At 39.1% G+C, this 20,689-nt stretch overlaps 1 protein-coding gene across 3 annotated transcripts in view; it reads left to right on the plus strand.

The window, feature by feature from the left end:
* MMEL1 (membrane metalloendopeptidase like 1) overlaps positions 1-19,811 on the plus strand; it is a 33,681-nt gene extending 13,870 nt beyond the window's left edge. For all 3 annotated transcript variants that reach the window (XM_031556668.1, XM_031556669.1, XM_031556667.1), the window contains 21 exons: positions 1,144-1,203; positions 1,997-2,158; positions 2,563-2,643; positions 3,047-3,142; positions 3,321-3,439; positions 4,124-4,189; positions 6,483-6,617; positions 7,235-7,324; positions 7,452-7,588; positions 7,787-7,880; positions 8,109-8,237; positions 8,512-8,610; positions 9,181-9,264; positions 9,532-9,635; positions 10,609-10,667; positions 12,628-12,747; positions 13,283-13,416; positions 13,872-13,937; positions 16,165-16,260; positions 16,793-16,869; positions 17,232-19,811. In XM_031556668.1, the coding sequence (XP_031412528.1) occupies positions 1,144-1,203; positions 1,997-2,158; positions 2,563-2,643; positions 3,047-3,142; positions 3,321-3,439; positions 4,124-4,189; positions 6,483-6,617; positions 7,235-7,324; positions 7,452-7,588; positions 7,787-7,880; positions 8,109-8,237; positions 8,512-8,610; positions 9,181-9,264; positions 9,532-9,635; positions 10,609-10,667; positions 12,628-12,747; positions 13,283-13,416; positions 13,872-13,937; positions 16,165-16,260; positions 16,793-16,869; positions 17,232-17,331 (2,108 nt within the window). In that variant the 3' untranslated portion in view covers positions 17,332-19,811. The remainder of the gene's footprint in view (positions 1-1,143; positions 1,204-1,996; positions 2,159-2,562; positions 2,644-3,046; positions 3,143-3,320; positions 3,440-4,123; positions 4,190-6,482; positions 6,618-7,234; positions 7,325-7,451; positions 7,589-7,786; positions 7,881-8,108; positions 8,238-8,511; positions 8,611-9,180; positions 9,265-9,531; positions 9,636-10,608; positions 10,668-12,627; positions 12,748-13,282; positions 13,417-13,871; positions 13,938-16,164; positions 16,261-16,792; positions 16,870-17,231) is intronic.
* The last annotated feature ends 878 nt before the right edge of the window (positions 19,812-20,689 follow it).

Here is a 20,689-nt window from a genome sequence, read left to right on the forward strand (position 1 = left end):
GGGGAAGAAATACAGCACACTCAGTGCACTTCTCACCCTTACCAGTGCTACTTCTTAAGAAAATTTCTGTGTGGCTTCGAACTATTGGCTTTCCCTAGAAAGAAGTGTGTGTATATACACATGTATGTATTTATATTTTTAACCTTCTCTGTGGAAGAGCCCAAGGCTTTTACGTATGTATTAGAGAGTTTAAGAAACTCCACCAATGGTGCTTGTTTCACCTGGTTATTAAAAAAATGCTGAAGCCCTATCGTTACACATATTTTGCTCATCCCATGTTCAGACACTGAACTATTGCAAGGCATGCAGTTACTGTAATGCAGACCTACTCCCATGCAGCACAACTGCACTCTGCTGAACCCTGAATGTTACATTCCCAATCACAGTGAGGGCTTTTTATGTTGCTTCCTCTGATGAACTTCAAAGCCCTCTTTCCTTCCCTACTGTTTTATTTCTATCTGAATTGCTGTAATCTTGTTTGCTCTAATGTAAAACATTTGTTTTCATGGGAAGGAAGCTTTGAGCAACTTTTCTGCAAGCACCCCAGAGTAAGGATCAAGGAAGTTTATGATCAGATGCTGTTACAAAGTCGAGTTCTAGATTTTACATCAAGGCCCTCTATCGCTGCCATCAGCCTCACAGCAGCACACTTAGCAGAGAGCACCAAGCAGGAGGAGCTGGGCACTGCTCCAGCTCTGCTCATCACTCACACGTAGCAGTGCGTTGGGCTTCTGCAGATTTTCTTCACTGGAGGAATTTCACAAACCAAGACAAGGTATTAAAAAAGAGAAAACTAATATCCAAGAGTGATACCTTTCAGATTCTGCTGGAATGGGGATACAGATTCATTTCTTCACATAATAGTGGCACGTTTGTTTCTTGTTAGGGTTTTTTTCCCTTCTTTTAGAAGCTCTTGCAAAACATTTCTATCACGGAGACAATGAGCAATGAGCAGGTGAGTTAAAACTCACTGCTGAGAATGCTGTTGTACTTCTTGCACAGAAGTGTTCCACACGTGTCCACAGATAAGAGATGTGTTTGACATTGATATCTTTTACTGATACTGAGATTGAACTGTTGGTGAATGACATTGGTAGTGACTTCCAGCTAATTCTGTCTGCTCTCTTACTCCTTTCTCTACAGGCACTCAGTATGGTACCAATTCAGGCAATATATGTACCACACCTGGTTGTGTTACAGCAGGTAACGATTCTTATAATGGTGATTATTATAGAAGTGATGTTTTACAAGTGATCTGCCCAATCTGAATAAACAAGGCAGGCTTTAAGACTGGATAAGTATTAAAGGGATAGAACTATTTCTGTCAAAGGCAGTAAGTATAGCTGTCCTCAAAAACAGCTCCATGTGTAAACACTGGGACCAAAAAATACAAAACTGTTGTTATTTCTCCATTATAAATTTTCATGGTAAGGAAGTAGTACAGGAAGATTCCCATTATGGTCAATGGTTCTCTAGCCTGAGCCACAATTACATTAATTGACCAACACAGTCTATACCTATAAAGTATCACACAAATCCCCTTAGAATTAATTCTGCCAAGGAGAACGGATTGTACACACAGAGCTATTCATTTTGAGCATCTACTGGTATAACTCCATCATAGGCAATTAAGAGAGGTAAGACCTCAACAGAAATGTTCAGCCACCCCCTGGAAACACTGACTTCATAGGCAGGTAGCTCAGCTCATGCCTGTAAGTCAGTGAGCTGTGGGAGAATTATCATATTGTCATTTACAAGCTCCCTCTGTAAAGCACTCCAATTGCAGTGCAGATGTCTGCTATCAGATACTTATTTGTGTTTTTAAACAAAGAATATGATCCTTTGAGTCATGATACGTGAGCATAAGTCTTATCCATGTTAAGCAGCATGAGCAAGGTGCCTTCTTTCCAGGCATGTTGGTGGCAGTCTCTGGTAGTCCCAGAGATTACTGGGTAGTTTAGTTTATGGAACTCAACTCTCTAATTTTGATATGTAGCTGCTAGAATAATTCAGAATATGGACACAACAGCTGATCCTTGCAAGGATTTCTACCAGTATGCCTGTGGAGGCTGGCTGAACCGGCATGTCATCCCTGAAACTAGCTCCAGATACAGCATTTTTGACATCCTGAGGGACGAGCTGGAGATCATCCTGAAAGGTAGGAATGAGGCTTCGCTATCCTTGGTTACACATTTGTGTTTAATTTCAGCTCTCACTATTTATTGTACATTACGGAGAGAAGTGTTGATTGTGATTGTGATTTTTTATCTCCAGTCCTTTAATCTCTCCATCTTTTACTACATCCATCTTGTCGTAACATCCTGTTCTCACTAAAAATTGTTGGGGATTTGGTACTAACTTCAAAGGGAGATGGACCAGCTGCATGCATGTCCTTCCTGACACTTTCTTCTTTTGATAGCTCCTTTAAAGAGCACTCTAGTTTAACAGTAATGGAAGCCTAAGGTAACAAGTATTTTTCACAGCCCTGAATTCTCAGTGATTTCTATGAAAAGATCAAAGATCTCCAGGGCAAAAATCTCATGGCAATGGTTCTTTCCCCAGGTGTGCTGGAGACTTCAGATCAAGGGGACAGAGAAGCGTTTCAGAAAGCCAAGATACTTTACAAGTCATGCATGAATGAGAGTGAGTCCCTTCTTGTTTTGTGCCTTTGCTCAGTACCAAATGTACAACCTGAACAAAGGTCCTGACTATATCCATGTAATCGCTGTAGCCTTGTCTGGAATGTCATTCTTCAGCCAAATGGATACAGATGCCTTGGTATATGGAATGGATGCTGCTTACCATCCTCAAACATACAAAGCTTCTGTATGCAAAACTGCAATTCATTTCATTCTTTCCAAAGCCGTTCAATCAAACTAATGCAGGAGACTGATGATTTCATGGTCTCTCTCGTTTTTTACAATGATAGACTCAGTTCCAGATTTGAACTGTAAGGAATATTATCTATTTTTCTTCTTCCTCCATTCCTCCTCACCCTTCCTCCCAGCTCAAAAATACAAAATAGTATTTGTTTCTCCTCTCTTAGGTCTAATAGAGCAGCGAGATTCACTGCCTCTGCTAGAGGTCTTAACAATGGTTGGAGATTGGCCAGTGGCTTCTGCAGACTGGAACAACACCAAAGGTAAAACTGTGCCTGAAAGAGGCAGAATTATTTACTGCACTAAGGTGACAGCTGTCCTGGATAGCCTGACTTTTCCTTATGAAGAAAAGATTAAAATGTAGGATGCAACACATACATATATGTCCTGTTCAAATTGATACATTACTAAATAATGTCTATTTTTCCTTTTATCTCCAAGAACCAAGCTGGAGCATGGAAGAGAAACTCTCCATAATGAACTCCAGATTTAACAAACGTGTCCTCATTGACATGTTTGTATGGAATGATGACCGGGATTCCAGCAGACATATCATCTATGTAAGAAAAATACTGCAAGGAATTATTTATGTGCCCCAGAATTATAACATGTTCTTATTTCCCCTACATATGGATCAGCTGTCCATGAAGTCAGTGTGTATACACAACTGGCAAAATTTATGTAATGCTTCAAGTGTCAGATACATCTCAAAGTTATTTTGGGAAACATTCCATGGTAGCATAGTTTGCTTTTTCTGCTAAATCAATGGATCTTTGCTGATTTACAGCATTTAAGGGTTGAAAATGTTTGTGACTTGCAAAATGATTGTGAGGCTTATTATATAGCAGGATACCATATTTCAAAAGTCAGTATGTATATGTTTCAGAGCTTGTTCATGCATTCTTATGCATGAAGTGTAGCCCACAAGTCAAGCAGCTTCTTTTCTAAGTTGCTTAGATTTATTTTTCTATCTCAATGACTACTTAAAGACTTTCCTCAATAACCCACTCTAAGTATCCATCCTCTCATCATCTAGAAATTCAGAGACAGAAGTTGTACTTTCCATCTCACCTCAGTTTCTAGAGAGCTGAAGTTCTTGAATGTTTGGTAGAAGCTCATTGTTGGCCATTCCAACACTGGATGGCATGTGCAGCATTTCAAGGATGTTGCCTTTGAAGGACACCTTTGGACAGCACCAGTTCCTGTTCATCACTAACTAAAGAAATGTATATGATCTCCTTCAGATCGACCAACCTAGTTTAGGAATGCCATCCAGAGATTACTACTTTAATGGGGGCAACTACCAAAGGGTAAGTACCCCTTGTAATTGATTTACTATGTGCTACTAAAGTAACATCATTAAGTATTCCTGTGTTTTGGAAAACTCAAACATATGAATCTTCATGTTACAGAGCAGATTATCACATTCACTGCTACATTTTTCTCTACTTATACCAAAGTTTCATCAACTTTACAAAAGGACAGAACAGATGTCTAAATATCAAGACTCCTCAGAACCGATCAGAAGAAAGTTATGTGAACAAAATATAACTGTATTCTATAACTTTTAACATTTTCTAATTTTGAAGGATAACTTTCACTAAAACTGTGAACCTATGTTGCTTGTATCTTCTAAAACCACCTGCTCTGGTTGCTGTCATAGAAAGTACTGAAAACTTGGTTATCAATCGATCTAAAGTGACAATTCTTCTGTACTGAGCACGCAATACCACAGAATGACTTTTGTTCGAGAACAAAATATTCAAAAGCTCACATGTTCATTCAGGAAAAAAAAAAACCAAAAAAACAAAACAAAACAAAAAAAAAAAAACACATAAATCAAGTTTTTACATGGAATAGCAAAAGCAACGTTACTTACTTAATTAATTAATATAATTACTCAGCTGGTAAGAATCTGCTGCCACTTCCTTCCTTCCCTCCTCATGTTCCCCAAAACTACATGGCAGTTGTGAGAGATTAAATCCTACCTGCTCTTCTGTGTCAGGGCTCAGGGCAGAATTGTGAGGTTTCTGTAAATACTTATCAGGCTGTGTTTGCAACAGCTTACTAATTTATCAGTTTCCAAGCTCAAAATAATGCTTTAGTACTTTTTAATTGTCAATTATGTCATACTGGCAGTGAGGATTTGCAACTTAACATCGAACTCATTTTCCTAGCATGAACTGAAGGGAATAGAGAGAGAACGATCAGCATTTCAGACTCTTGTCTAGTGGCTGGAAAGACAGATTAAAAAAACAAAAATTAAAAGAGAGAGACTAGCTTTCTTATGACTTCATTGCATTTGAATATATTTCCATATATTATATGGTCTAAAATACATTCCTGTGAAATTGTTATGAGATTGTTTTTCCACACCTTCTGGCCACCTTTATAAACTGCCAACTTCGGTTCATCTGTCTCATAATAACAACATATAATCTGCACATGGCTGTGTTGGGAACAACAAAGAGCTGCTTGAAGTTTGCTGGGAGCTGCTGAAATCAGGATTCTGTTCTACAAGTTTAAACTACGTAGTAGCAGTTACATTAAAAGGGATATTTATGCATCCCTGCTCAAAAATCAGACTAGGAAGAGCTCATAAGGGGTAGAAAATCGGGCACAGAATACGGATTATCTTTACTTAGCAAAAGAAAACCCAAGAGCATTTAAAATAACTAAATAAAAAGGGCTGTGTTTTTAATTTTTATGAATAAAGAGGAGAGACAACCCCTTTTTATTTGCTATTTAACAGCTCACTTCCCACAAACAATGAACCAAACTGATGACCCAAACTCCCCCTCTGCGTTGTCCAGCATCTTTTGGCACAACTCTTACTGAGGCCTGTGGGAGTCCAGCCTGATTAAGGCCTCAGCATTCAGCCTAAAAACACAAACCATTATCATGTAAGTGCCCGGACTCAATTTCAAAACAGCTATTTTATTTATCTGGTTTCCAAGGTCTACGGAGGAAGAAAAGTATGCAATGATAGGTAATATTAAGCTTTTTTGTACCATAGATCTGTACTCAGCAGCCAAAAATCTTTTCAAAGCCCATTCTGAGGCGTAACTCAGAGCCATAGCTTCCTCTTACAAATAAAGCAAAGGTATCACTGGGACCCATCCCAGAGAGCTTTTCTTTCAGTCGGCGAAAACAGAGTTTAGAGGATTTATGGTATTCATTTCAGAGAACTTAAACCCTTCCACATTTACACCGGTATTTTGGCAAGTAGGAACCACTCCCATAGTGCAACTCAAAGCACAGAGCTTTCTTTTTGCTCTGGTTGAAATTCTAACCCCAAGCTCCAGAGTTAGCTTGCTTAAGGATGCAAAAAATGTCGCTTTTGTTACGTGTTTTGAGACTGGGAACTGCACTGCAAAGTATGACGGGATGAACAGAGGTCATAAGGATTGCAGCAATATCTATTACAGTAAGGAAAAGAAAAATGACAGTAAAATCAGAAATGGAGTGTAGAAGCTGTGCCATTGAGCCCAACATTATCACAGCAGACTGTAAAAGCTAAAATAACAATCGTTTGCTTAATGACAGATGACAGCAAACCTTTTCATGATGACCCTACGCACACATACAATTTCTTCTGTGCAGGTAAGAGAAGCTTACCTGCAGTTCATGATCACTATTGCTAAGATGATCCGAGAAGACATGAATATATCCAAAGATGATTTGTTTGTCCAAGAGGAGATGGCAAAGGTTATGGAGCTTGAAACAGATATTGCAAATGTGAGTACAGCAATGAAGAACCTCTCTGGATGTTTGGGTAGAAGGAAGAGTCTTACTCTTATTTTTCAGCAGTTTGACGCAGTAAAAAACTCATGGCCAAAGAAAAAAAAAAGTAGGGGGGTGAGGAGAGAAGGAAGCTTTCTGTGCCGTGAGCAGCCCAGAAATCAGAGCCTCTGTGTGTATAATTATCTCTTCTGCATGCACTGCTATCATGTCTGCTCTAGCCCTAGCCATACTGGTTTTTTGGAAGTCTTGTGAATCACAATACTTCATGTTCTGCTAAACACACGTTGTGATAATGCCAGGATTAGCTCCCTTGCATCATTAGTTTGTGTTTTTTGGGGTGCTGGAGACTTATAAAAGCTGGTTGTCCGTTCTGAGAAAGATGAAGGGAATCTCTTGCTTCAAAAGATTAATGAAGCATTATTGAATTAGAGGTGCCTGAGTTGTTGTACTGAAATGTAGAAATTAACACTGGATGCCAACTCTGTGCTCTCATTTCTCCCGCACAAAAAAACCCAAACCTGTTTTTATTCTCAGTGATGTTTACATGTTTATGTGTGCAAACATATTCATGTAACTTCAGCCATTGGTAATAACTTTGTGAATGTCTTCAGGCAACTACCCCAGCAGAAGAAAGGCATGATGTAACCTTGTTATACAACAAAATGACCTTAAAAGAGCTACAGGAAAAGTTTGCATTGAACGTAAGTGTTCTCTAGTGACTGTTGCTTCTACTACCAACACTAGAACATTCAGTGGCATGGACTGTAGAAAGTGTGGACAGTTACTAAGGCACTTAACACCATGAGTATGTGTCTCCTTTCTGCCTAGGAATTTAACTGGACCTTCTTCATCCAGGGTGTCATGTCTTCAGTAAGTGTTCAGGTTGACCCAGAAGAAGAAGTTGTTGTATATGGCATGCCCTACTTGCAAGAGCTGAAAGCAATTATTTCCAAGTACTCAGCAAGGTAAAAAAAATAAAATTTGGAACAATTCCGTGACAATAGTCACAGAAATACTGTGGAAACAAATTATTGGCCCCACTTGGTAGTTCTCCTAGGGCTTCTCTTAGAAAAGAGAATCACACAGCATCACTGTTCTCCTCTGACAGTCTGCACTAATGTACTTTTTATAAGGGATTAAACTCAGCTTTGCTTTCCACACAGCACCATCCAGAACTACCTCATTTGGCGACTGGTAATCGATCGAGTCAGCAGCCTGAGTCGGCGTTTCAAGGATGCTCGGGCCAGCTACAGGAAGGTATTTCCTCTCTGCCAGTACCGTGCTATGCAGTCTCCTTAGGAGGAGAGTCCCCCATTCACCGAGTCAACACAAAGACATTGTTAGAGCACGTAATCAAAAACAAAGTTGAAGGAACAAGAGAAACTTTTGTCTTAAGTTAGCTTTCTCATTAGGCAGCAGTTTGGCAGAGGATTTTTAATAAAAGATGCATTGGCAGAATTGATCCTATGGTGTTTTATATTCTAGGCTCTTTATGGGACAACACTGGAAGAAGCCCGCTGGAGAGAATGCGTGAGTTATGTCAACAACAACATGGAGAACGCAGTAGGAGCAATGTATGTCAGGGAGACATTTGCTGGTGAGAGCAAGAGGATGGTATGTAGTTTCCCCTTTGTACTATTGTACTTCCAGTGTCCACAGTGAGCATTCCCCTCCATCTGATCTCCCAGCCTATTTTATCTGGTAAAGATACCCACAAGCCATGAGTCAGGAAGCATAAGAACTCATTTGTGATTCTCTTTTAAATGCCAGGTACAAAACATAGAATTCTGGGGAAATCAGTTTTCAATTGGAAACCCTTCATCACCTTAACTGCGTTTGGGAAAGAATAGCATGTAAATAATTCATTTCTTAACTGCCTCTCTTTTAGGTCCAAGATTTAATAGATAAGATTCGTGAAGTGTTCATTGAGACCTTAGATGAGTTACAGTGGATGGATGAGGCATCTAAAGCAAAAGCTCGTGAGAAGGTCAGAGAGAACATGAAACTTCAGCATTCTTTCATGAATGTGAAATCTTTGGAATATCGTAGCGTTAGTTTCCAAATGAGAAAAGTTTAATGTCCATTATCCTGTTATTTATTATCCATCCTATGACATTTTCCTTTTCTTTTTTATCCCTTATTAGCTCACGTACATTTTTATTCCCTTAATGCATCTTGTGAACCACATCATAAGTGAGAAGATGACACCCATCAACTAATATGACAACTGAATACAATGCAATTCCCCAAAGGAAAGTTTTTTTTTCGCTGACTTTAGAACTATTGGCACAGTTGCCAAAGAAAAAGTTAAAAAAGTTAAGCTGAATCCTGTTAAATAGTGCTGTAGAGTCTGCGAGTTTACCATAGTGATTGGCCACACTTGGAGAGGAGAAGAAGACTGTATGTTCTGTGTTGGGGTTTTTTTGTTTGCTTGTTTGAAGTCTCACCAGGCAATAGGATGTTTTCAGCTACTTGCATCCCAGTTCTCATAAACAGGTGGGCAATAACAAAAATGAATTTGAATCAAAAAAGGAAAGGTTCAACTCTTTTCTTCTAGGCGTTGGCAATTAAAGAACAGATTGGCTACCCAGATTATATATTGGAAGATCAAAATGAAAAGCTAGATCAGGAATATGCCAATGTAAGTACACTGTTTGTACCTCAGTAAGTACCTCACCTCTGTATAAAAGCCTACACTTATTCTCTTGCCACACTGAGTACTTACACCTAAGTAGCCATCATTTCCAAGTGACTATAAACTTGATTGTATGGAACATTTTGGAAATTAGCTCTTTGCATGCATTTATAAGTGATACTTTGCAATCAAAATATTTTAGAAGCTGCATTCAGTGGCACAAAGAATTCCTCATTCAGCACATCTTACCAATACCGAGATATCTTTCTTCAGCTAAACTTCAGTGAACACAATTACTTTGAGAACATCCTAGAAAATCTGAGAGCTGGAGCCCAAAAGAGCTTGAAAAAACTTCGAGAAAGAGTTGACCAAGACATGTAAGTTTCAAGGAACATGTACATGTCAGGTATATAGTCTTAAGTCCTGAATTAATGGTGTTATTGTGTTAACTCATGCTGCAGATAAGTAATAATGCTTATGTTTACATCTCCTGGAAGATGTGAACATTTTTTGTTTTGCTTAAGCAGAGAATAATTAAACTTCAGAGCAGCTTACAAGTACTATGTCAAGATAATGGTAGATAGAGCAATCAGGGCACCACGTGACACTGAGAGGACAGAAGATGTGGGAAGAGCAACATCTTAGGCTGATGCTGCTAAACACTTGACAAGAGTTCATGGCTTCAGACTGCCTTGAAGTGGGCTGACCAGAAGTGTATGCCAGGTAGAAGAGAAGGAGGGGGGATGGAAGGGGAGAAATACAAAGAATAAAAAGTTGTCAAGTTATGGGTAAAATTTTCCAAGAGAAGCTTATTTCAAACAAGAATTACTTCTCTAAGTTAATACTCATTATCCATGACACAGTGGACTCCAAATGCAGACATTTGTATATAGGATTCCAGATTTGCAGTGCCTGTGATTATTCAGTTTTAATTAAAATTTTTCAACAGACAAGTTGGGACTTAACTTCTAATTTGAGTAACTGCCTTCTGCTGCCCAGAATGTCTTCTAAATGTTAATTTTCTTATGAATGTAATACTTCTTTTCCTCTTAAGCTCAGATATTGTTAAAGTGACCTGGTAAACACCCACCACATTCCACCCAGTGTCACTGTTAAACATTCAAGAGCAAATGTGTTTCTCATTTTAATTTGGTTTTCTTCTGGATGAAAGATGCCAATAAGTGAGACATCATCTATTTCCTATTATGAGTATTTATTTACAACTGCTTTCGGTGGCACCCTTTTTCCCATCTCAATCCCTTAAATGCAATCTACATTTGTGAATAAGAGTAATTCAGTAAAAAGAGTGTTTAAAAAATTCATGAATTTGCGTGCAACATTTCTTTTCAGATGGATAATTGGAGCTGCAGTGGTCAATGCATTCTATTCTCCCAATCGGAACCAGATAGGTAGGTTAATAACAATTTTAAACAGTTGTTAACCAGTTACTGCTTCAGAAGCGTGCAAGTCTGGAGGCAAACCTGCCTGAGCCTTTGTGGAAGCTGAAGGCAAGGTAGGCAGACTGTTCTCTTCAAACAGCAGCTTTGTTGATGAATATTCAACTCCCCACCCCCCTACTTGGCAGGCATAGTTCATATACTGTAATTGGAACAGCCTTATGTTTGAAAGCCTGAGACAGTAACTGCTACTATACAAGTGCCAGCTTCAGCGACCAGGGAATGCTCAGAGTGTGTTCTGGGCTGTTTCTACTCGTGTTTCCACATTCCTGATAAACATAAGGGCAGCCTTCCAGTTTGCTCTCTGTGCAGATGGTACAGAAATAATTTTGCTGAGAGGGTACACTACACTAAAGAAGCCTGCCTCTGCTTACAGGATGTTAGAGCTGAGATATTTTGCTGAGTTGCTAGCCTATCCCTCTTGTTCTTAGTAGCCAAGATCTCAGATGTAAGAAGACATGATGAACGTGTCTGGTTCCACGTATTCCCGTTTCTGAGCTCGTGCAGGTGGCCAGAAGTTCACACTAAGCCTAGAGATACTGCAGAGTCCTTGCTGCACTCTGAGGACCTCAAACAGGAGAGGAACCAAATCATTTCTACTCCGTAGTGTTTATTTGCATTCCCAGAGCAACAAGAGTATCACTATGTTAAGTAGCTCCCAATATGGTAAGAGAAAAATATGTGCCTTTTTTTGACCAGATAGCAACTATATCCTCAGAGCATCAAGCTAAAACCACAGCCAGCCCAAGGGCAGATTTATATAATATTTTCCTAAAGGCAGGAACATCCAAAGCACTCATGATGTGACCCTTTAGCCTCATCAGAAAGAATTATTTCCCACTTCTGCAGCTTCCATTTACTTCTATATTGTAGGTACAGCAAAGCTATGACTGCTCCTTCAGCCTCAGTAGCACCCCTCCTGTAGCTTGCTAATAGATGCCATCATAGTGCTGCACACGTGTTCACCATCAGACTGTTTAGCCACATCATCCCTATTGACTGACACTGATTTTATACTCACTGTAATCAGCTGTGAGCTGGCTTTCCCAGAAGTGAAATCTGGTCTTAATGAAGCCTAGTTCCTCTACAACTTTGCTCTTGTAAACAACATGGAAGTAACTGGCTTAACTTGTAGATGAATATGCAAGCCAGCATGTGCATACTTCTCCCCAGGATTGCATGGATAAAATCTTTGAAGGCATGGGTCTTTGAACGAAGTGTCTAATTACAGTATTTCAATTATTAGAAAATATCTTAGTAGAATTAAATGCTTTCAGTCTTAATTCTTCTAGAAGCATGTACGTCTTTCATTTTACATACAGGAAGAAAACTAAATCCTATTGCTTCCATATAAGGCTTTTTTCAGAGAGACTGAAGAAGGATAGACCTCCTGCTGCCCTCCCACGATGACATGGGAGTGCATTTGGAGGTCTGTAGCAGTTACTGCTCTGCATGTTTTACATGCTGAGTGTTTTTGGTGATAATCAGCATATGATTGCTCACCTTTCTGCACCCAAAATAAAGCAATAAAACATCCATTAGTTCCCCTATAAAATGGCTTTAAAACACAAACTGTACCCATCTCCAGGAGACAGTTACTAAACTTCCTGTTCTTCACTCACTGCATTATATCTTATAGATCAAATGAGGCTAAAGCTGAAATGTAAATGATGCTTGGTTCTCAGAAGAAATACTGTAATTGCAGATGTGCTAAATTAAACCTTTATTAACTTGTCATTCCCCATTTATACAGTGGGAAGCAAATTCACACGAGGAGGCATGATGTGTTTCTAATCGTTTTATATTTTAGATGCTCTCCTGGCCTTTTAACCAAATAACCATGGAGTTTGCCAAGCATGCAGAAATAAAGCCATCTAGCTCCCAGTACCTCCCTCTCTGTTCCTCTTTGCAGTTTTTCCTGCTGGGATTCTACAGCCTCCATTCTTCAGCAAACACCAACCACAGGCCCTGAACTTCGGAGGGATTGGGATGGTTATTGGGCATGAAATTACTCACGGCTTTGACGACAATGGTGAGAAGATAACTCAGAAAGAATTCTTCTTTCAGTTCATTCATTACATCGTAAGAAATTAAAATTATACACTTCTGTGACTGAAGTATCCATGCACAAGTGTGCACACACCTGCTAAGTTAATTATCTGGGAGCAACACTTGCACACTATGAGCATTCTCTTGAACAGTTTGCACTGAACTTAGAAGGCCACTCAAGGTGTAAGCAGGTTTTAAAACAAACTGAGTCAATGGCAATTCTCAGGAAAGCCTGTTGCTTCTGCAGCAGCATCAGATTTGGAAATACTGTCAGTACAAGCAGGTATGCTGGCTTCTAAAGTGAAATGAAAGCTGTGCACTACGTTCTTCCTTCATTCCTTCTTTGTAATAAAAGAGCAGCTAACCCTGTCTTGAAATACAGGAATCGTTTTTCTCCCTGTGTAAACTTATAAAATAAATTTACTTTATTATCTTTCTATAATGCGGCATAAAACAGTTTTGAATAAAGTCCCATTTGTGATACTGCAAGCCAGTAACGTATTGAATTTCTCACACAGGTAGGAATTTTGATAAAGATGGAAATATGTTTGACTGGTGGAGCAATTTCTCAGCTATGCATTTCAAGGAGCAGTCTCGCTGCATGGTTCACCAGTACGGGAACTACACGTGGGAGCTGGCTGGAGGACAAAATGTAAGTACAGCTGCCAGGAACAGGCATATATAGGACCTTTTGTTTTAGCACATTTAGGGGAAACAGGCAGATGCAGGTCTGAAAACAGCCACCTCGAGCACTTGGATCAAATTCAGTAATAGAGCGTCTAGGGATAAGAATTCAGCAGTTCCCACCACCTCTTGAAGTATGAACACCTAGTTTCAGATTTACTTCTCTTCTAAAACCTGCCTTCAATAAACCAATCAAAAGGGCAAATTTCTATCCAGAATTGAAATAACAATTTCTGGGAAAAAAACAAAAAACAAAAACAAAAAAAACCCATTCCTCATTTACATGCTCTCCCTTCTTTGTTGTAGCACAAAGTCACTGCTATCTTCTGTTCCAGACATGACTGTCAGCTCTGCTTCAGCTTGTGGTTCTTAGCTTACTGATGTTACTGACTGTACAGTAAAGGAATGCTTATTCTTTTACAGGTCAGTGGAATAAGCACGCTAGGAGAAAATATTGCAGATAATGGAGGAGTCCGACAGGCTTATAAGGTAAATTTCGGATACACTCTGTGTGATTTCTACCTGATATTCAGCAATTCAGCAATTCAGGATGCTTTTTATAGTATAGAAAAATTGACAATTAACATGTTATTACATAAAGTTCAAGCTTAGTTATATATCTGTAAGTTTATGTCCCAATAGACCCAGACCCAAGGTAGGATTGCTGGCATTCTTGCACCCAGGAGAAGAACACAGTTACACTCTGATGTAACATAATGCTTGATGCTGCATCCTTCAGTTTCAGGTAAACAAGGGCCATGTTCATAAATAGGCACAATGTTACACAAGAGAAAGGTGAAGCACTCTCAATTTTCTAAAGCTCCTAATTCTGCAAATGGCAGCTACAACCACAAGCAGTTTATCACATGGCAGCAGGCTCTAATTTCCAAGCAGTGCAGCTTTGTGATATTATGAAACAGAGCAATGTGGTCTTTTCAGGTTTTTCTCTCACGCTTTTCATCTTTGATCTCAAAAGTGACACGTCAGGTAAGACAAGAAAAGAACACATAGATGTTCCATCTCCTCCTCAAAAGGAATACAGATCGCATATACCAGAACACCTGTCTCTAAACACTTAGCTCCTTTTGTTGCTTGCTTTGCCTTACGAGGTTTGGGGAAATAACACAAAGAAGTTTCTTCTACCTTGATGCTGTGTCTTTTTTGTAGTAAGCAAAAAAAAAAAAGAAAGAAAAAAGAAAAAAACAAGAATTGATAATTTCAGAACTCTTCTTTCCATGGTAAAAAGGCTGCTTCAACTAATCAATTATTTTCAAAAGAAGAGAAATGCAACTGTATTTCAGAGCACTGCCTCTATGCTGCAGCTGAAAGATTTTGTTTAGCATGCTGCTATCTGCTAAAAGCACCACTGCATGTCTTCCTATTTCAACAGGGGAAGACAGCTTCTAGCCTCAGGGAAGTCCAGTATCTGTAATCCTCCAGGTTTACAAACCACTGTTATGAACAGGAACTCAGTATTTATTGGCACAAAGGATCTTTCCATGTGGAGCTCAAACGTGAGCATGGAATGTTCTTTTCTAAGAATAATCCCAGCAGATGTCAGGGTAAAACTTCTTCTCTCTAGTTGTGAATATGGTAACAGTTAAGGGTGTTTATAGAAGAACATCCTGAATTTTCAGAAATCTAAACTGAAAAGTCTGAATCTGAGGAATACCATTAAAATTAATTACTTCATTAATGTGAATACATACGTGATTCTTAGATGTATTACACATGTGGAAGAGCAGCATGGCATGACACGTCCTGTATACAGCATCTGCTGAGGCTCTGTGCTGCTGAATGCATCTGAACCCCCCAGTTCTACCTTTTGTATTTTGTGTGCTTTGGGACTCTCTCAGCAACCACAAGAATAAGGTGATAGAACGTTTGAAATTAATCAGCATGAGGACACATTAACTTGTCTCCATTATGTCAACATACCTAAAAAAGAAAATTGGCCAATTAATGTGTAACAATAAGAGGTAATGGATTTAACATCGAGCAAGATTATTATCTGCTATTTTATAAGCAGTCACCTGAAGACACAGAAATCATCAGCACAGAAGTATAGAGAAGACTTATGCTTCTTCTCTAGACACAAAAAATCCTACAGAAAATGTAATGTAAAAGCTGATGATTTTACCTCAAACTGCAGTCACGTCCTGTCTCTGTTGCCTTACTGAGCTAGTATGTATATTCAGCTACACTTGAGCTGAAACTACCTGCCACGTGCTGCCATGCTTGCTTGCTGAGACACAGTAGCAAACTCATGGTCCATCAGAGTGGCAGGTCCTACCTTTGGGTAAAACAATCAGAAATTCAGAATGGATCTCCAGGTGTCCATGAAGAACAAACACAGTCCTTGCAATGGAGGTCCATTCGCCAGTAACAACTGTAAACCTGAAACTCAACTTCCACGTAAGAAAATGGTATTTTTTCCCTGGCTTATGATCAGTTTTCAGTTCAAAGATTTCTCCAAAGATGACTGCAAATTATCTTCATGTGTTTAATTAGAATACCTACAATGACACTTTTTTCCATAAAATTTGTCATACTATTTGTATCAGAAAGACAAAAATTAGGAAAACAGAACAGAAAACATATTGAGTTCACACACAATTCTGATTGCAATCTCTCACTTCAGCATAGCATTCAGAACACCCATTGTGTATGAATAGGCCATCCTGTTGCTTCACTGAATTGAATCCATAATTTCCAGGCTTATTTAAAATGGCTGGAACAGGAAGGGAAGGAACCAAAGTTGCCTGGACTGAATCTGTCCCACAAGCAGCTTTTCTTCCTCAACTTTGCCCAGGTAAGAACACTCAGAAACTCACAGACAGCCTGAAGTTTAGAGAAAACACCAGTTCCACTTGTAAAGTGATTCACACTGGCTGCATGCATATTCAGACTACAGATGTTGCTACTGATTCCACTTATTTCCTACATATCCCTTTATTGCAGTGCAGAAACAGTAAATTTGCCGAGTTCAGTTTCACCTTACCACCTGGGTAAGAAATTCTCATGTGTTTTCAGTCGTAGATGAACAAATGTTTGACATTAGGGGACCTAACACTGCATCCTGGACTGTCTGACTTCAGCTCATTCCTTTGAGGGAACATAGGTGACATTAATCGAGAGCTAGTTTATCTGTCTCAAAGATATAGACAAAACTAAAACTAATTAGAGAAAACAATTGTGTCTATTCTGCTTCCTCTCTAAAACACACTCCGACAATATTGGAACAAATAGGGTCACCTCTCAGGAACTTTGGAAAAAGGCAGGAAAGTACCCAAACTGCATTTCCTTTAATGCTGATCCGCTAATTATTAATTCTCCTTATGTAGGTCTGGTGTGGTTCCTACAGACCAGAATATGCCAGCCAGTCAATAAAGACAGATGTTCACAGCCCTCTCAAATACAGGTGGGTTTATTTACTTGGTTCAATCCTTTGCACCAGTGAAGTGCAGAGCCAGAGAGCAGTGCAGGCTAGCAGCTACATGCTAACAACAAGATAAATTCAGGCTAACATAGAAATTCTCCCCCCACTGCTGAAGAGTGCATTCCTTTACTTAGTCTGAATTTGCCAATCTATAGAGAATGTTTGTTCAAGTTTTTCAGTAGTTATGTCAGCTTTGTTCTTCTTGCAGAGTTAAAGTGTGTGGTGCTCTGAGACTGTAACTGAGTTCCCTGACTCAACCACATCATGAACATAGTTTTCCGTTTTCCAGAGCAATTATCTCCATGCACTGTTTCCATACAAATAAGTTTCTTCTCTTTGTTCAGGGTGATGGGATCTTTGCAGAACTTTGAAGCCTTCTCAGAGGTGTTTCACTGTAAAAAAGGCACTGCCATGCATCCTGCAGACAAATGCAGAGTGTGGTAACCAAAGGACTACTGGCAAGAATGACATACACTGGTGACACAATGAACAATTCTTGCCAACTATGTGCCTGATGTTTTCCCACTCAGTCACAGCCAAGGCTAATGGTGCAGCTACTGTAGTCAGAATCAAGGAAACTGCAGCACTCGAGCTTTTATGGTTCCACTGGGAAGTATGCAAGCATCTCAGTGACTGAAGGGCCGTGCTGAACAGTGTGCTCTGGAACAGAAACAACTGTTGGAAATGACATCCTGACTGTTACTAAGACACCACATCAGGGTTACAAAGACTAATTCTTAAAATAAACAAACAAAAACAACCCAACAAACCAACAAGCAACTGCACATCTATTTTTCAAAAAGCAGCAATGATTTTAATACATCTTACAGTGACACCTGAGACTCAGCAAACCTGTCTGAGGTGTTTCACAGGACTGTTTTGTAGTATTCTGATTCAGTTTCTAGTGCTTTCTTCCCAAATTCAAGTTAAATCTAGTTTAAATTCTCATGTTGTCTGTCTACTTGCACTTTGATTACTGCTTTGATGTAAGAGATTGCTGTTTGTCTTGATATGTTACCACGTGAGCTGTGTGTTCAATGCTGCTGACTTCATGCAAAGCTGTACTCTTCTACTGCACTTGAGTTCTGCTCCAAAGAGCACTGTAATGTGACCTTAAAGTGAGTATTGCCAGATAGAAAGTCACATTTATAGGAATACAAATTCTATTGTTATAGATAAAACTATGGGGTCTCTTCCTTTAGAGATGTACTTAAAAAGATGCTTATTCTTGTAGAAGTGTATAAAATACTTTGGGCAAATAGCACATGTGAAAGTGGAAACAATTAAGTTGTTTTAATTCTGTGCCTTTTCATTTTGCCATAGTCTATTTTACAGTACTTACACTTGAAGAATGTAATATCATTATTTTTAATTAAAAAAAAATACAACGCAATAGCCAATTCAGCAAGGATTTTGATATAGAAGTAGTTGGGTGACCTTCAGTAGGTGTTTTAATACGAGGTGATGATATTTTAAAATGTGAACATTTAATACATTTTAATTAATCTTCCAGCAAATGTTTTTCTTTCTAGCAGAGAAATCACTGGAAAGCAAGATATTAACTGCTGGTGCTTAACTTGTGAAGTGGCAAATCACACTATTTGTTTGCTTCACAAATGTTGTTTGCAGACGATTAACAACAGGTTTGATTATGTAAACAATAAGGAAAGAAATTAAAATCCCATAATAGAAGCAGCTTTGCCCATCAGAGGTGATCTACTGAAGTATTCTGGCCCATATGACAATAAGAGCAGGCTAAATCAATGAGTAAAGCCCTCCAAATTCTTTTATGAGTGTTTCCCCTACTGAAGTGAAATCGAGTTACAGGTAAATTGTAGCATTTACAGGTAAGAATACATCATTCAACTGCATTTCATTTCTATCTGAAAAGTAATTTTAAAAGATTACTTTCTGAGAGAACCAGTGCTACCTCAGGGATTTACCACTCATCCATGCCCTTCAAAGTCTCAGAGTTCAATACAGAATAGACGGTAAGCAGTCACATAGGGTTTAGTTCCAGGCTTATTTATTTCATCTCTCTTCAAAAGACGAAGAACAGCCTGCTCAGCCCATAGAATTGCCTACTGCGAACAAGAAGCACACAAAGCATGAAGTTTGGCTTTCAGTTAATTTCCTCAGTTAAGAGGAAATTTGCTTCATATCCAATTCTTTTCCGGGTTGCACCTCAGATGACTCTCTATGGAGATCTATTCCAGGAGATGCAATCCAGATCATATTAGGTTTTGTGTTAAAGCTGTGTCAGTCAACAGAGGACAAGTGCACGTGAGCACAGATTCTGACAAAGACCCAGATTTAAGGCAGGTAAGTAAAAGGAAGAGATGATTTTCAGTGGGAATTGCTGGATTCACATGTATAAGTGCCTGAAAACATTAGGATTGACTCACCCTCAAAACAAACAACAACAAAAAAACAAAAAAAGGCAAGGAGAAGAATGCACTAACGAGCTCCAAGAGTCTTTTCCACTAAATAGATAGATAGCTAGATAAATGAAAGTCCTAGATTGAATTACACCTGTAACAGGCTTTATTTTTCTCAGGTGTTACCTGTTGAGCTATCAACATGATCTAAAACCCCCCTTAGAATGAAATGCTGTCCAAGCTTTGTCCTGACCAGGAAGTGAGGTTAACCTTTCTCACCACATCTAAAACTGATGCTTCACAGGAAGATCATTTGACTACTGTTTCCTATTTGAAAGCGTTTAACTTCTTTCAGCATAAGATGTCTGGTTACAAGACAGTCAAGTGCTCTGATAGATCAGCTTTTGTTATTTAATTTGTGTATGGTGGCAGGCAAAAATAAACTGTATTTAACTGCACTGTGTCCATCTTCACTTACTCGGATTTTCTATGCCACACAGTAATGCTAAGTTTCATATTCATGCAATAAAACCTCTTCCCTTGTGCACGTGTCTTCCAGTGGCTCCTCCAGCAGGCTGTGCCCACACCGTTCTTTTATCAGCTCCTGCTCAGAGATTCACCAGCACAGTTAGGGGCCCTTTGGAGCCTGGTGAGCACAGATGTCACAGCAGGCTCAGGTAGTTTTCCCACATAGTGAAAACATTTTTGTACTAGGGTAATGAAGAAGAGAGTGACATTTTCAGTACTATGCTGTGGAGTAACCTGTCTACTAAGTCACCAGCAACACCTCACAGTAAACTACAATTAGAATACTTGTTCAAGGAGAACAGAGAGGAGAAAATCTGAGGGGGAATTTTAAAAACTTCCGTTGTAAAATCTAAGAGACAATATACGAAGAAAAAAAAACCCACAAGAAACCAACACATAGAGTTGATTGCTAACATGAACAGTATCGCAAATTCAGGGATAGAATTTGGCACCTTAGCTTGTTACACAGAGTACTTAGTTGTATTTGCAGCTAGCATACAAAATTATTAATGCAAAAAGGCAAGTTTACCACAAACGGGCAGTAAAAGAACCAACAGAGTCCTTAGTGGCTTCCTTTTTGCTTTGGTATTACATTACAAAACGAGATGAAGAACTCTCCATTGCATTGCAAGAAACACAAAAGTAACAGTCACTGGGGAGCAGGTTATTTATCCCAATATGTTCCTAATGTGCTGGGAAGGTATTTTGCTCATGGGACAGATTACAGACTTACATGGTCAGGAGCAAAAAAAATTAAGCTAGAAAAAAAAGAGTCTGCTAAAGATATGAGCAGTAACACACTGCTGTTAACAGCTTTACCCAGCCAGTAGCAGCTCTAAGTTTACTACAGATATTACAGTCCAAATGTACAGTTATCAGCAGTGGTCCTGGGGCTA

Source organism: Meleagris gallopavo, chromosome 23 (genome assembly GCF_000146605.3).
Source record: "Meleagris gallopavo isolate NT-WF06-2002-E0010 breed Aviagen turkey brand Nicholas breeding stock chromosome 23, Turkey_5.1, whole genome shotgun sequence".
NCBI lineage: Eukaryota > Metazoa > Chordata > Aves > Galliformes > Phasianidae > Meleagris > Meleagris gallopavo.